Source organism: Lycorma delicatula, chromosome 9 (assembly GCF_047948215.1).
Source record: "Lycorma delicatula isolate Av1 chromosome 9, ASM4794821v1, whole genome shotgun sequence".
Classification (NCBI taxonomy): Eukaryota; Metazoa; Arthropoda; class Insecta; order Hemiptera; family Fulgoridae; genus Lycorma; species Lycorma delicatula.
Genome location: NC_134463.1, coordinates 47,623,554 through 47,640,457, shown reverse-complemented (window position 1 = coordinate 47,640,457; position 16,904 = coordinate 47,623,554). Strand labels below are relative to the sequence as shown.

General features: G+C 29.7%; 1 protein-coding gene across 1 annotated transcript in view; it reads left to right on the top strand.

The window, feature by feature from the left end:
- Positions 1 to 16,904, top strand: part of LOC142330199 (alkaline phosphatase-like) — an 887,512-nt gene that overhangs the window by 739,286 nt on the left and 131,322 nt on the right. Inside the window, exon 6 of the mRNA XM_075375322.1 lies at positions 344 to 548. Within this exon, the coding sequence (XP_075231437.1) occupies positions 344 to 548 (205 nt within the window). The remainder of the gene's footprint in view (positions 1 to 343; positions 549 to 16,904) is intronic.

Below are 16,904 nucleotides of genomic sequence, written 5' to 3'. Positions count from 1 at the left end.
GGCATAAGATTAATATTCTATACCTGCTAGCATACACATTCGCACACACACACACACACTCGCTCTCATTCACACACTCTCACTTATACTCACTCACTCGCTCTCTCTCACACTAACTTTTGTCTTCCTCCCTCCCATACTCTCTTTCACAATCTCTATTTTTCTCTCTCCCCAAATTCTTTCTCTATTAACAGCTTGTTTAATACCATTTCTACATCATTTTATAAAAATTCGCTGCGTGGCATAGTTAATTCCTGATGCAAACTACAATCTAAATATGAACCTAAAATAAATGCTCAAAATGAAAGATTTAATACTATACTATATTTATTTTGATTTACAGGTATTATTAGGCGGTGGAAGAAGGCACTGGCTTCCTAAAGTGGCTAAAGACCCGGAGGCTAATGAAGAAGGTAGAAGATTGGATGGTAGAAATCTCATTGATGATTGGGTACGTGATAAGAAAAAAAGATCACTTCGCGGAGAATACGTATGGAATAAAGAACAAATGGATGAAGTCGATCCAGCTAAAGTGGACCATTTATTAGGTAAGTTGAATTTAAATCAAAACATATATGTATATACATTTACTCACACACACACACACACACACACACAAAGTTATTTTTTATAGAGATCAGCATTATCGAAATAATATGAGAAGGAAGAAACTACTTGAAATTTTATGAGGCTGTAAATAAAACAGTATTTAAAAAAGTTTTTATTTAAAAAAAAATGTGTTAATGGTTATTAATTAAATTTGAAACAATAAATCAAAAATTAACGAAAAATTAACTATAATTTAGCTAACAAGTTAATAATTGGCGATTTAAACACTCAAAAGCACTTTACATTTAAAAAACTGAAATCACAAATTTTATATTTCACTATACGATTTCCATGCTCCGTAATTTCAATAAAAATTTTCTAAAGATAAGTTAATAAAATATGGACCATCATATTTACCCTTAAATTATAAAATTCCAAATACGTTTGTTCATTATTTTTTAACAATAACCATTAAAAAAATTATATCTCCGTATTAGAATACAGATACAATCAAAAAATATATTTTCATTATAGTGAATCTGCAAAATCTGATAATTGAAAAGTAAGAGAAATAATTTTAAAAAAATATTCAAACCTCTTCTACTCACTTCACTGCAACAATTTGTTCATTGACGTGAACAAATTGTTCAATTTGTTCACACCAATGAATTGTTCTAAGTATAGTGAATATAGATGGTAGGGGATGGCTTTTAAACGAACTAGTCGACTAGTTTGTAACTAATAAACAAACAACTAGTTTATCTACATTTTTACGAAATTCTAATACCCACATAATATACATATTTTAATATGCATATAATCAAACCACAGAATTTGTAAAAAAATTGTTAAGTTATTTTTCTTTTTCACAAAAAAATATATGATTCTAAATTTTACGGGTGATAAAATTTTTAATTTTTTTCTACTGCGAAAAAATCTTTTTTAAACGATATGAATGTTTCAAGGGGTATGTTATCATCATACTTTAAATTGTAAATTATTTTTTTATTAAAATAATATTTTAATATAATAATATTAAACAATATTTTTTTCGTTAAAAAAAATAAATTTTTAATATAAATATTTTTAATATTTTTGTAAGCAAGAGTTCTAATTCCGTACCACATTAATTACTATCATAATCTTCGTATAATCACAATACTGCTTATACATAAACTGTATATATACATGTTTGTGTGTAAGCGCGCGCAACACTTTCCCGACGAATATAGCTACAGGGGAAAGTATGGTGATCATGTCAAAATGAGATTTCGACTTTTTTAGAAATCTTACGTTTTACGGTCCGAATGTGTGTGCGGATATATATACAAACGAGTGTTGCTCTGTTTTTGGCCTTATATTCAGATTTGACCAAACAGATTTTTGAAACAGATTTTTTTTGTCCAGATTTCGCTGAAATATTTCTATATACATATATACATCTATATCATTGATCATATTAATTTTTTTTCAAAATTCGTTAAGGGGTATGGAATATAGCGAAAAAACAAATTTCAATTTTCTTCACGGGCAGAAGAGAAAAAAACTTTATTAAAGCAAAATTTTTATTTACAATTTCATTCATGCATTCATACTGTTCTGCCATTAGGGCAGGTTCTGTCACGGTTGCTGCTCTTCATCTTGTTCTATCCTTTCCTAACCTCTTTGTTTCCGTATATTTTCCCTCTTTCATAATCCCAAATATTATCTGAAATTTCTTCTTTTTCTACCATTCACGAAACCTTCTATTTTTTTTTAATCAACTCCCACCTCAAAAAATTAACATATATGTTTTTTATCATTAGTTCCCTTCAGTTTAGATATTTTTCAAAAACCTTTTTACGTTTATACCTCATAATATATAGAGAAACCAATAAATGTCTATAATTTAAAAAAATTATAAATCGTGGCCCTAATGCAGAAAACCACTTTGAAATTTTTATTTTTCTTGTTTTAGCCTGTATTGAAAGTGGTGGTAGATTTAGAAAAAAATTTATTTAAGCAAAGCTGTTACAATAACCCCTTCGTATGAATATTTTTAGAAAAATATTTGTTAAGATTTAATTCCCCGTCTCTAAATAATATATATTCTGTTATTTGTTTCAACTCTTAATTTTTATTACAAACCCTTATTTTTTTTGTTCTGTTTAAATTAAAGAAGCATTGAGTTTTATATTACATTCCGGACCCAACAAAATGAGAAAAAATTTTATTTTATTAATTTCTTAAATTATAGAAATTTTTTAATATTTTAAATCTTAAATTATTTTTTTCTTCTTTGTACGAAATAAAGGAAGTATTGTGATCGCGAGAAATTTCCGTTTTCAGATTTCAACCGAAATATCCATTTTGGTCATTCCTGAATCCATTTTGACTAGTTTTGGCGTAACGTCTGTACGCACGTATGTACTTATCTGACTGGATCAAAATTGTCCAAAAAAAGGCCAAAATTCAAATAAATTTGAATTTTGTACTTTTTCTTAACTACAGTAATAACATTGAGAGATTTTCAAGATATATCATAAGTGGTACTTATTTTCATTGGTTCAAGAGTTATAGCCAAATAAAATTTTAATTATTGAAATAATTGGATCTTACAAGGGGAAGGCACATCGGTTCGAATCTGACTTTATCTCCTTTTTTTATTTATTAATTAATAATTATTAACCGCTGATTGTAAAGATTGTTTACAATAAATAATAATTCAATAATAACAATAAAAAAAGACATTTGAAGAAATAGTAAGTAATTAGTGAAATAAAATTTTGTAGAGTTTTAAAAATCTGTGTGTGTAATTTATTAGACGTACAAGGAAGTCCTGTAGTGCCCACATCAGATTTTTTTGTTTAGGTTTATTTCTTTACAAAAATTTTTTCATAAATTTTCTCTACAGAGTAAGAAAGACCCTAAAGTCAAAAACGTTTTGTTTGAAATTTGGGAATTTTTATGCCTCAATCTTATTTTAGTAATCATGATATGACCAGGGTACCGATAAAGTCGCATACTTTGCCAGCTGTTTTATGCATGTATATATATATATATATATATATATATATATATGTGTGTGTGTGTGTGTGTGTGTGTGTGTGTGTGTGTGTGTGCAATACAGAGATACTATAAATATATTTATACGACGTATCTTAAATATTTTTTTAAAAAGAGGTAAGCAAATGTTGGATATACTAAAATAATTTATCAGATTTTAAAATATTTAATTTTGTGAATGACAGCTTACAAAAAATAAAGTTGGAATCAATCAATCTTTCTGACTTTTTCAGAATTAGTACACTTAAAAATTAATTTGTTTTATTTATTTATTTTTTCACTTAAGGAAAAATATTAATTTTTTAAAGCATTAAAATGTTATAAAAATACGTTGTTGTATATAAAACACACATCTACGTAAAACGAAAAAGTCCACTCAAAAGAATAATATTTAAGTTTCTTTGTATAAGAAAAGTCGTAAATGTAACATTTTTGCTTTTAAATTTTAGTTTACTTTAAACACAGGATTTAATATTGAAAAAATACATAACAATACTGAACAGTAACATATTAATTTGACCTTCATTTTTTTAAATGTGTGAATGATTTCCTACCATTCTAGTAACGGTTAGAATCTGTTTCCAAAGAAAAAATTTGTAATTTTAATGAAATAATTAAAAAAATTGATGATTTCTTAAACAAAACAGAAAATTTAGAATATTTCACAAAATTCCAATTGTTATAGCTGCAGGAATTTTATCTTTCAAAATTTTTTTAAAGATTACTTTTCTATCTATGGTGTTATTTTTATATGAGCTATTTATACAAGTAGAAGTTTGATTAACAAGTTCAATTTAACAATTCTTATGAAAGGTCAAACCTCCCTTTCTTTTTTCATATTAAACATGATGTTTCACCATTACATCGTGGCTTCATGTCTAGACTTTCCATCAATTCTAATTTGTTAACAATAATCTCCACTATGTTTCATTTAATTAAATATACTTGTTGATATTGGGATTTAGACTTAAGAAATATACATTTTATTTTATAAACTTTAAAGTTCTATTACCTTAACTATGTTTTACTTGGAAAATTAATTAATTACTTAATTTCATTCTTTAACTTCTGTTTAGGTAAAAAAATATCATTTGCAAGATGAAATAAACTGGGGTTTTTACAAACTGACTTGGTGTGCCTCAAGGCTCAAATCTTGGACCTCTCTTATTCTTTCTACTTATCTATGATCTACTAACTTTATTAAATACTCCTGAAAGCTTTCCATTATTTGCCGATTTAAAACTCCTTAAATCAATTCATTATTACGAATTAATTATTATGAAATAAACTGGGGTTTTTACAAACAGTAGTGTGCCTCAAGGCTCAAATCTTGGACCTCTCTTATTCTTTCTACTTATCTATGATCTACTAACTTTATTAAATACTCCTGAAAGCTTTCCATTATTTGCCGATTTAAAACTCCTTAAATCAATTCATTATTACGACATAATTATTATGAAATAAACTGGGGTTTTTACAAACAGATCTGGTGTGCCTCAAGGCTCAAATCTTGGCCTCTCTTATTCTTTCTACTTATCTATGATCTACTAACTTTATTAAATACTCCTGAAAGCTTTCCATTATTTGCAGATTTCAAACTCCTTAAATCAATTCATTATTACGAGGGCTTTGATCTTTTATGAGAGGGTGAGTTAAGAATATCCTACAATTTGATATTTTGAAAATTAAATTCATGGTCTTTACTAGAAAAAAAAAAACAATCAGTTTTTATAGTTACATCATAAGTTCAAAATTACTCGATAAAGGAACAGATACTACCAATGATATTGGTCTTAAATATTGAATTCATGTTAAAAAATTTATTTACATTTTACATATGACGTAAGCATTGTTAACAAACCGCTTGTAGTTTTATTTCGTAATTGTAAACAATTTAATAATATCTCAGGGATTATATTATGCGAATATTAAAATTAAATTTACTTGTTAATCTGGTAATGTTTCATCAAAAAATGCGGTATAAATTTCGAAAAACTTTAAGATGATTTTACAGTTTATGTATAATTATTGCTCCTTTTTCCGACAAATAGATTTAATAGTATGTGTGAAATATCACGTCCCTTGTAAGAAAATAATGTTATTATCTATCTATCTATATATATATATATATATATATATAATAATAATAAAAACAATTATAAAAAATTAAAAAACACGACTGCCAAAAAAATAAATAAATTGAACCAAAAAAAAAAAAGACAATAAATCGATCTAAAAAAAGACAAGGTTCAGAACTAAAGGACTAAACATCGTTGTGCAGTTTTTAATGGGTGACCAGTCAACTTTCAAACAATTTTAATTTGTTTAAATATATTTTTCATGTTGTAGAAATAGCAGGAATTTAAGGTTGTCTATTGATTAAGTTCTCACCAGGTCTTACAAAAGGAGATATTTTCCTTCAACGAAAATATATAAATGTAGTCAGCAGGGCTCAGAATAGTAATTGTTCTATATTAAAGAGCTCTTCCCATATCAGCTGATTTGGAAGTCGAGAGTTCCAGCGTTCAAGACCTAGTGAAGTCAGTTATTTTTACACGTATTTTAATATTAGATCGTGGATACCGGTGTTCTTTGGTGGTTGGGTTTCAATTAACCACAAATCTCAGAAATGGTCGAACTGAGACTGTACAAGACTACCCTTCATTTACACTCATATATATCATCCTCTGAAGTATTATCTGAACGGTAATTACCGGAGGCTAAACAGGAAAAATAGCTCTGATTAGTAATTATCCTATTTTAAAGACCCCCAACATATATATATATATATATATATATATAACACATCCAAATAGAATAAAATATTGAAACCGAGATTTTTATAATTTTTAAACTGAAAGGTTTTAAATTCATATATGTGTAAAGGGGGGGAATTTTTTTAAGGATTCAAATCCCTCTTTTATGTAATATAAATGTCAAGAAAAAACATAATAATAAAATTTTTATATAATTTAAACTAATTTCTGTAATTAATTTAACTTTTTTTTATGGCGTAAAATGGTAATAAATCAAATAATAAATTTAAAACCTTTTTTTCCATTACATCATATCTGAGTAAAAGAAAGGCGACTAGCAAAAACAAAATTATATTTCCAATAAAATAGGTTTTATTGTTATATGACTACCTAAGGATTATTCTTTATCTTTGTGATAGGTAGGTAATACTGATTTCTTACCTATTTGCTATCTGACGACAGTTCATATATAGATAAATACTGAAACGAACCGACCGACCAACCTTTTTTTTCTCTCTTTTAAATACACTTTCTCGTACTTACTTTTCCTCTTTTACCCTTGTAATCATTGTATATAGAGATTTATTTAATACTGAATAACTCGACCTCAGATATGAAGATAGTAAATTTTTTTCTACTAAATCAGTATAACTACGGTCCTGAATATACTCGTATTATATGGTAAAGGATGGAAAAGCGGTATTACAGTTCGTATACTTTCCACCATATGAAAAAAAATTGGGGAGAGAAAGACATTCTTAAATTTTATTGCGTAAAACCCCTATAGAAATGCGTGTTATTTAAATGCGTAAAAAATCTATTTAAATTGAAAATAATCGTTGAATTTATACCAAATACGAAAATATTTTTCACGTTTAAGAAAAAATCAATGGAATTTTTCAAGTGGTAAAACTAGTCTTAAATCAGCTCTGAAGTCAAAAATTCTCATGTTGAAATCGTAATAATGGCTTTTATTGAGGTTTGAATATTAAATACGAGTACAAATAGTTTTAATTGAGATGTGAATACTAGATCGTAGATATAAGTTTTCTTTGGGTTCAATTTATCACACTTCTGAGGTATGATCGGCTTTAGTCTGAACAAAACTACATCTCGATCACACGTCAGAAACAGGAAATGCGGCTACCGACGGGTCCCGAATCCAGAAACCTACAAAAGATATCTGGAGACTTCCGGATTCTATATATATAAAAATGTTAAGTTCGTTTGTGTACGGCTTCAAAAACTCAAAATTTTCTGCACCGATTGAGCTCAAATTTTAGCACGATATATAACCCGTATCAAAGATTGTTTTCATCTATTTTTAATAAATCGATCTATCTATTTTTAATTTGTACAGTTTTTTAATAAATAAGAGGCTAATAAATCATATGGAAATGTAAACAAAGGAAAACCAATCAGATCAATGCAAGATGGCCTCTATCAAACACAACGACCAATCACAAAGAGCCCATATGGCCGTTGCCAATGTAAACAAAATCACAATTGATTAAGTAACAAATTTCTTTGAATTATATTTAACAGCGCTAAAACATCTGTATTTTATAGCTAAAACATCTTATAGCCCAGGCAGACTTAAGACTATGCAAACAAAAAAAGTCGAAATAACCAAAAACACAGAAAATAATATCCCTACATAATGACCAAAAAATCCTTTGTTAGGTTTAAATATTCACTTTTGTCTGAATTAAATATTCATTTTAATCGAGGTACTTTTGTGTGATCGTGTCGTGATTGAGCTGCGCCTTTCACCAAATCGTAAGTAGAGGTTATGTTTTATATGAGAGATGGTTATAAAACATAATAATTTTTTATAATTATTATTTAACTATTTTATTTAACTAATATTTTACTTATTTATTTAAATTCATGTATTTAGTTAATATTATTAATTTTTAGCCACTTTTCAATACTGTCTGTCCTATGTCTCATTGTTGTCGAGCTGAAGCTGTGAGACCCATGAGAGATAGGTGAAAAAAGTTTAAATAAATTTTTCTGGCCTTTTCAAAATGAAAATTTTCGTTATAAAACTTTTTGTCCTTTCTGTCATGGTTTTCTGCCTAGAGCTGTGAGAGCTATACGAGGTTATAATCTTATACCTTCCTTCTATTCCAGTGAAAACCGAAATAATGCCTCGCAGAATATCGAATTTGAGCCGTCGCACTCGCCGCACAGAAGGATCAAGAAGACGGCTTTCGAATATGACTGAGGAAGAGAGAGCATCCGTACGAGAGAGGAACAGACTAAGCACCATCCAGATACGTAACGTGGAACCAGCAGAAAGACGAGCAGCCAGGCTTGAGGATGCACGATTGCGAGCACGTCAGTCGCGTTCTGCAGCAACAGATTTGGTTCGTTCTCAACGGAATGAGCGCGACAGGGTAAGGATAGCTGAAACACGAACCCAAAGAAGAACTGATCTGAATCTGCAATACAATCGTCTTGCGTTCCGGTACAATCCAGCTGTTGATTATAGTTCAAGTCGGCATGTTGTCATTGGCCAGATGAGTCATGTCTGTACCTACTGCCAGGCTCTAAAATTTAATAATGAAATGAAAGGGATGTGTTGCGCTGGCGGAAAAATCAAATTGCCTCAACTTTATGAAATGCCATTGAAAACTCTCTTTGCTGGATCTACCGCTGAATCGAAGCATTTCCTATCGAACATCAGGAAATATAACTCCTGCTTCCAAATGACGTCATTTGGTGCGGAAATCATGACTACTCAATTCATGCCAACTTTTAAAATCAAAGGACAAATATATCACAAAGCTCCCGTTCCCGTTCACAGATAGTCACCATAAATTCCTTCAAATTTACTTCGTTTGTGATGATACAGATGAAGTCGATGCACGTTGTGGAATACATACCTCGCTAAGAAGATCCATTATTTCGCAGCTACAGAGGCTCCTTCACGAAAGGAACAATTTGGTGCGTTTGTTCAAAACGGCAATTGATATGATGCCATCAGATACCACAAGATGGTCATTCACGCAGACAAAACGCCCGCTGGAGAACATGTCCGGAGATATAATGCTCCAACTATAGACGAAGTAGCAATTGTCATAGTCGGAGATCAGTTCCAACCTAGAAATATTGTTCTCCATCGAAGAAACGATCAATTGATAAACGTCGCAGAAACTTCGCTGTGCCACAGCAAAGCGTGGCAAGGCAGCTAGTTTATATATAAAAAAATAAATATATACTTTTGAGAACCCAGAAAAAGGCCAAAAAATGATCAAAACTAATAACAATAAATATGCCGGTCTCGTCCCTTCATCTGGAGGTCCCGGGTTCGAATCTCGGTCAGGAATGGCATTACCGCACGCTACATTCATCATTCATCTCATCCACTGAAACAATACATAACGGTGGTCACGGAGGTAATAAAAAAAAAAAAAAAAATAATAACAATAAATACACAAAATTCTCAATACGAAATTGAAAGAATTTCAGGACATGTTCTACAGGTAAATTAAAAATAAAATTTCATATAAACATGGATCCAGAAACGCCTCGTTTTCGAGTTGTAGCTTGTGAAAAATTTCTACCCGATTTCTGTTCCAAAAATAAAATGAAACCGTACAAAAATTCTTGTAATTTAAATTAGCAGCTATATTTAATTTTATCAGATCGTTTTTGACTTGAAAAATGGAATAAAATAAGTCCTAAAACTATTTCTAATTAAAGTTAAAGAAAACTATTGTAAAAAAAAAAATTGAGTCGGAAAACACTGATTTTTAGGTTTCCATACAATAAATTTGTTAAATTGCCAATAAATAAACAAAATTTTGAAAGGAAAAAATTATAGAGTTTAATTCCGAGAAAATCTGTGTTGGTAACGTCAACAGAACGTGAAAAAGAGTTTAATAGATTTGAATATTATTAAGAACAAAACTATAATATTTTGAAATGTATCATTAAATTAGTCCATCTTTAAGATTTTTTTATTAAAAAAAAAGAAAAAAAAATATATATTGCTTTAATATTTTTATTTACAGTTACATTAAAAATGAAAGTCATTATTGACTCATCAATATCTTTGTAAACATGTAGTCTTGAATAATAGATTTAGGCCAACCATTCCTGAGGCCTGTGATTAACTGAAACCCAACTACTAAAGAACAATGGTATCCAAAATCTAGTATGCAAATCCGAATTAAAGGAACTACCTTTATTAGGATTTAAACTCACGACTTCGAAATCAGCTGATTTACGACAAAAAGTTTCACCGTTAGATCAAATCGGGTGAATTGTGTACCTATTTTTAAAAATATATTATATATAAATTTTAAAAATCATAATACTAGGGTTTTTAATAATTTATTTTATTTTACGCACTTTAAATTTGGGTAAATATTTTAGAGATATGGAGGAAATACAAAATAATCTTCAGAAGTTTAGTTGTTCCATTAAAGTAGTAAATCATTTCTTTAACTTCCATGAAGTTTTAATTCATCCACTGGGAGCTGTATAAACCTACATCAGTCGTTTTGAAGGAAGGGTTTTAAACTTTGTGACAAAGTAAGGAGATATTTTAAAAATTTTAACGATTTGCCTATCATTCTACAGAAAAAAATGCTAGCAATTCAAGAAGAAAAAAATTATACATAAATATTAATAATTAAGATTTCTTTTCTTTTTTATATTAATTTTTAAAGAAATTAATATAAAATATTTAATACAATTTAATATAAAATTTTAGCACAGACGTGCTGCAATTTCCGTTTTATTTTTATTTTAATAAAACCAGAAAAGGAATAGAAACGATATCAAATTAAAAATTGAAAACGTCCTTTGATTTAGATTATATAACTTCTTGATTAAATTTATGAAACTTTTGATTTTGGAGACAAGTTTTTTGCATTAACAATTTCTAAATATGTTTACATAACAAAAGCTAAAACCATTTGAAATGAATTTAATTTTTTTTTGTTGTCGCAAAATATTAATGTTAAACTCGGCTTATTTTGAAGACAAAGAATTGTGTCTGATTAAATTATGCCGTGTTAATGAATTATGCACAACTGTAATTTGTTGCCAAGCCATATGATTGAATATGATGTGGATAATATGTCATTCGTCTTTTATAAAAACCAAATAAACTTTGAATAAATGAATATGATACTGGACTGCCAGATGCATCATATAAAATACAGCGATACTTTTAGATTGGCTATGTGCGTCACCCTATATCACAGGTTGCTTAAAGTCTAATATTGTTTTTTTTTTTTTTTTTTAGTTCCTGAACTCAAAATATTTTATTGATTAAAAAATATTTTATACGGTTACGAACAACAAAATAATTTCAACCAGTAATAAAAAAACAAACTGAAAAAGAAAAATATAAAAAATAATTATTGTAAACTAAAAAAAAATGATAAAGGTATCAAAAATACAGATAATTCAACATAAAAAATTATCGTTTGGAAAATTTTTCGGCCTGACAGAGAGCTGGGGGAAGTATGACCAAATAACTTTAATATTTGTCCGTTATAAAACTTTAGATGGCAGTTGCGAAGTGTTGACGCGTAAATTTACTTGCTTTGTGGAGATCGAATAAAGCAAACATGTTTTTGAATTTTCACAAAAATGTCCATTACCCATCGTATTCGCCAGATTTGGATTGTTCTATTCTCTGGGGCCGACAAATCTTTTATCGCATACATTGCAGCTAGTCTCAATATTGTGTCAAAATACACACTTACGAGCGCACGCACACACACTCACACGAGTAGTGCAATATTATACCGGGCTTCAATATTCAAAACGGACTTCACGAATTTAAAAGCATATAAAAATTTAATGAGGTAACTTACAAATTCCGTTGTATATGATCTCATCTGTTGTATGTGATATGATATCATCTCATACAAAAACAGATCTACTTTGTCACCCAACATTCACTTTGGTTCGATATGGCTTCCATTTGTAATGCGACATACCACCTGAAGTCGATTTCATTCCAGACTGTAGTCAACGAGTCGGGCGTTACCTGTACAGCTGCGGTGTTAATTCAAAGTCTTCTCACCAAGATCAGCAGCCAAAGGTTGTACATTTAACCCACTCTTTAATGAAATCACACAAGAAAAAATCTAGTGGGTTCATAAATGGGAAGCGAGGAATCATGCAATTGTAACTTCACGACCAATCCACCGACCTGGGCATCGAGTATCAAGAAAACCTCGTATTTCTAGGCGGTGGTGCCCCGTCTTGCTGGTAGTAATGGCGTCCGTATTCGTCATCATCGTCTAACTGACGAATTAGAAAATTTTGAAGTATGTCCAGATAAACGATACCATTTACTGTTGCTTCCTGGAAGAAGAACGGGCCGTAGTGTTTGTTTACTTAGGGCACAAAAAACACTGACCTTAGGGCTATCATGAAAGTCCAGTAAAGTTTCATGAGGGTTTTTGCTACCCCATATTCGGCACTATGGATGTTTAGCTAGCCAATGATGTGAAAATTAAGTTGAACTGCAATTGCTGACAGCAAATCGTGAAACCAAAACACACACACCGAGCACGTTCCTCTCTAGTAAAAGTATCCATTTTTAACAACATTGCTGATAGCGCTGCTGGCCGAATTCGGTACTTATGAACTATATAAATCAAAATTTGAAGTGTTTTGTGATGAAATAAGGCCTCAACCAAATCTGTAAGTTATGTAAACAGATTTTTAATGCATTTAAAAACTTATGAAATTCTTCTTTTTGAATTAAATTGTACATATTCAAAATATATGTGTATAATAAAAATAATCATAAAAATATTGTATTTTCAAATTTTCTTTACGACGTATAAACGTAAGATTAATTAACTTTAAAGTTGTAATAAAATGATATGAAAAAATAAATTTTTACTGGAAATTTTTAACTGTTTACGCGATTTAAATTTGTAAACTAACAAACTTTTCCTCGATTATTCGAAAAATTATTTTTAATTTATAATATACAAAGCTACCCAGTGTTATTTAAAACATGTACTCAAATTTATTTTTTACTTCTTTATTTGAAATTTAATCATATTGTTATACATTTTTATACGTTTTTACAAACTTATTTTAACTATAATCAATCAGTATATTGTATACTCTTTTGGAAATCAGTAAAATTTTGTTCATTATAAATCATTGTAATTTTTTTTTTAAATCTACAACAACATTTATAAATAAACAAAAACCGGTTATTTGATCAAAATATAATTAATTATTAGGAATTATTTCTTTTAAAAATGACATTGAAGTAATCTGAATGTGTCAAGTTCATGGGTAAAAGTAATTGCAAATATTCGTTTTTTGAAAATTTCTTTTGATGGAAATCAATAGGATTCCTTTATTTGTCTTAATTTTGGACGTCTTCCGACATTTTTCGTAACTTCTTCCGTTATTAACATATTTTACATTCTTTACATCTTACTTTCCTGAGATCATACCTTTATAGCTATGTTTGCAAGGAGAAAAGTATGGTAATCAGTCAAAAAACGGGGTATTGGCGTTTTTTGCATCTCTGTACGTTTCATGACCCAGGTACCCCAAAAAACAAAAACGCCAAAACGTGGGGGGGGGGGGATTGTTCGTAGTACGCAGTATACATGTACAAGTACATACCTACTTCAAATATACTGGCATGTTTGAAGATTAATAGCATATGACTAGATAAACCGTTTCTAATTAAATTTGACACAGGAATTCGTGTGTATGGGCAACTTGATGGTAATCAAGTTAATTGACGATCAGTTTCAACTGACTAAATGGATATTGGGGATGAGTGGTTTCAGCAGGTTGGAGATGCGGCACATCCGGTGCGAACTGCAATGCGTGTTTGCGGGAAAACCTCCCTGGGCGCCTGATGTCTTTTATGGGTGATTCAGTAGCCCGCGCTCTCACCCGATTTAGTCCCTTTTGAGTATTTTTTATGGGGAGATCTGAAATCCATCGTGTACAACGATCGTCCAAGGACCCTGGCTGAACTGAAGGAGAATATTCGCCATGGAATAGCAAGTATACCCCTTGTTATGCTGGAAAGAGTCGACCGACGCTTCCGAATTATTGTAAATAAGTGTATCGCCAATAGGGGGCGTCACTTACTGGATACAACTTTCAAAACAGTGTAAAACTAAATTTCCAATGTAGAAGTATATGGTGAAAAATAATTACAACGATACCTATAACATCTTTGTTTTTATTGACCCTTCAATTCAGCAAATTATGCCGCCGCATTCTATTATTTTTTTCTCTGAACGAAAGTCTACTATAAAGAAAAAAAAAATTGTATTTTTGCAATTATTAATTATTAAAAAAATCACGAAGCATGTAGTAGAAAAAATGTATAAATATATATATATATATATTGTGTACAACAAAACTTAAAAAATATAATGTCACGAATTTTTGGGCTTAATATTAAGAATATTATGGCAAGAGAATTTGCCACGTTGACAAATTGTAGTAAGAATAGACCACACACCGCACCTCACATTCATCTACGGATCTACGTGCTCGCAGTTTCCAACGTTAAGTTATATAAAACCATATATCTATCTACCTGCTTTTACCCATGTCATACATTTGCTCTCACAATAAATAATAATATATATATGTATATATATTATATATATCACACGCACGAAGTTTATATATGTATCTCAGCAGCATGCAAAATAACCTTAAAGTGGCTATACAAATTTTAAGTGCGCCAACACACACACACACACAAAAACGCCTGTATGTACGCACGCACTTATTCACTTATTATTGCAAACCGCACTTTACATATACTACATTTTAAATCCATTTTTTATTTGTTTCATACATATAGATGTACGTTTTTAACAGTATTCTTGCTGATTTCAATATAATAAAAACAATTAATAATATTTTATAAATTCAAAGCTGTTGTTTTCAAACAAATGGGTTTTTAATGAAAAAATATATACAGTTGCCATTTTACAATTTCCACATTCTATCGGTTAATACTGATTTGCAGAAAAATGATATCTGCAAAATTTGCTTCACTTATTATTTTTTTCCTAACCTGTATTTTGCAACCTGTTCAACTATTGAAGAATAAGCACCCCCCTTCCCCTAAGCGCAATGAGATGAGGATGATATATATATGACATGTAAATAACGTTTATTCTTGTATAGATTCAGGCCGAACATTCCTGAGTCATGTGGTTAATTGAAACCCATCATTAAAGTACACCGATATCCACTTTATAATATTCAAATCCATATAAAAGCAATTAATTATTACTACGATTTGAACCTTAGAATCTTTCACTTCAAAAATCAGCTGTTAAACAAATGATTTGCCACGACGAGTTAACCAATAGACCATCACGGTAAGTTATTTATAAATTTTAATTTTCACTGTCGATCAACGTAGGAAATAATTAAAATGCTAAATTTAAATCTTTTCCTCTTTTTTGCTTGTATAAAAACATGAAATCGATTTTAGATACGTGTAACTGGGTAATTATTTACAATTAAGGACTCACCTCTGATTTTGAGGTAATTTAGAATATAACTTTTTTAGGACTTAATTTTTCGTTACAACTGAAATTATTCGTAGGAAACGCCTTTCACCCGAGTTACGTCTTTTGTAAATTACACAGGACACTCGCAAAAAATTTCGCCAAAATGTAAATTATTTTCGGAATAAGTAATTGGTTATTGTATACATTTATGCACTCAGTTTAACAGTTATCAAATTTAATATTTTAGTTTAATAATTAGTTGTGGTTAGGGAGGGAAGCGAGGGTTAGTTTACTGATATCGTACGAAGTTCGGTACATGGAATTGTTAATTACAGCTTATAAATGGCGTAATGAAGTAATGACCTAACCTAATTTAACGTAAATCTAAACCTAACGTATAAATTACTTGTAAACCTAACCAACCTAATTAACATAAATCTTGACCTAAATCTAACTAAATTCTATTAAATTTCACTAATACAGAGTTTTGTACTCCGTAAATAATGTATTGTAAAGGAAGCTTACAGAATGAAGAAAGAGAGAGCAAATGAAAAAAGAAGAATCTAAAAGAAAGATAAAGGAATTCTTTCTAGGAAAGGACTTACAGAAAACCATAGAAGGTGATGACAATGGAAATTAATACGCTTGAATAATTAAAAGAACAGATCGGGTACTGGAACTGGCGGTCAGGAGATATAAATACTGCCATAGGCAAGCAGAGTGGACATTTTCAATTTTTTTTTTTTTTTTTTCAGTGTACGATTAATGCGATCACAGTGTTACGGAACATTTGAAGTAAATTATTGGTAACCAACAAGTGAAGAGTGTATCGCGAGTATTCCATTTTGGATTCAGGTTGTAAACAAAAAGCTTCTCGACCAGTTATTTGTGAAAAGAAGTGAAAGTGATATCATTCTATACATTCCTAAATTGTAGAGTAGTTGTTTTGTAAACAATACAGTAAATAATACTTTATAAAGTGAATCTATGATTTGTAGATTTTTCTACTGTTAATTCAATATTAGTTTCTAATAATCAATATAAATCTTTTAAT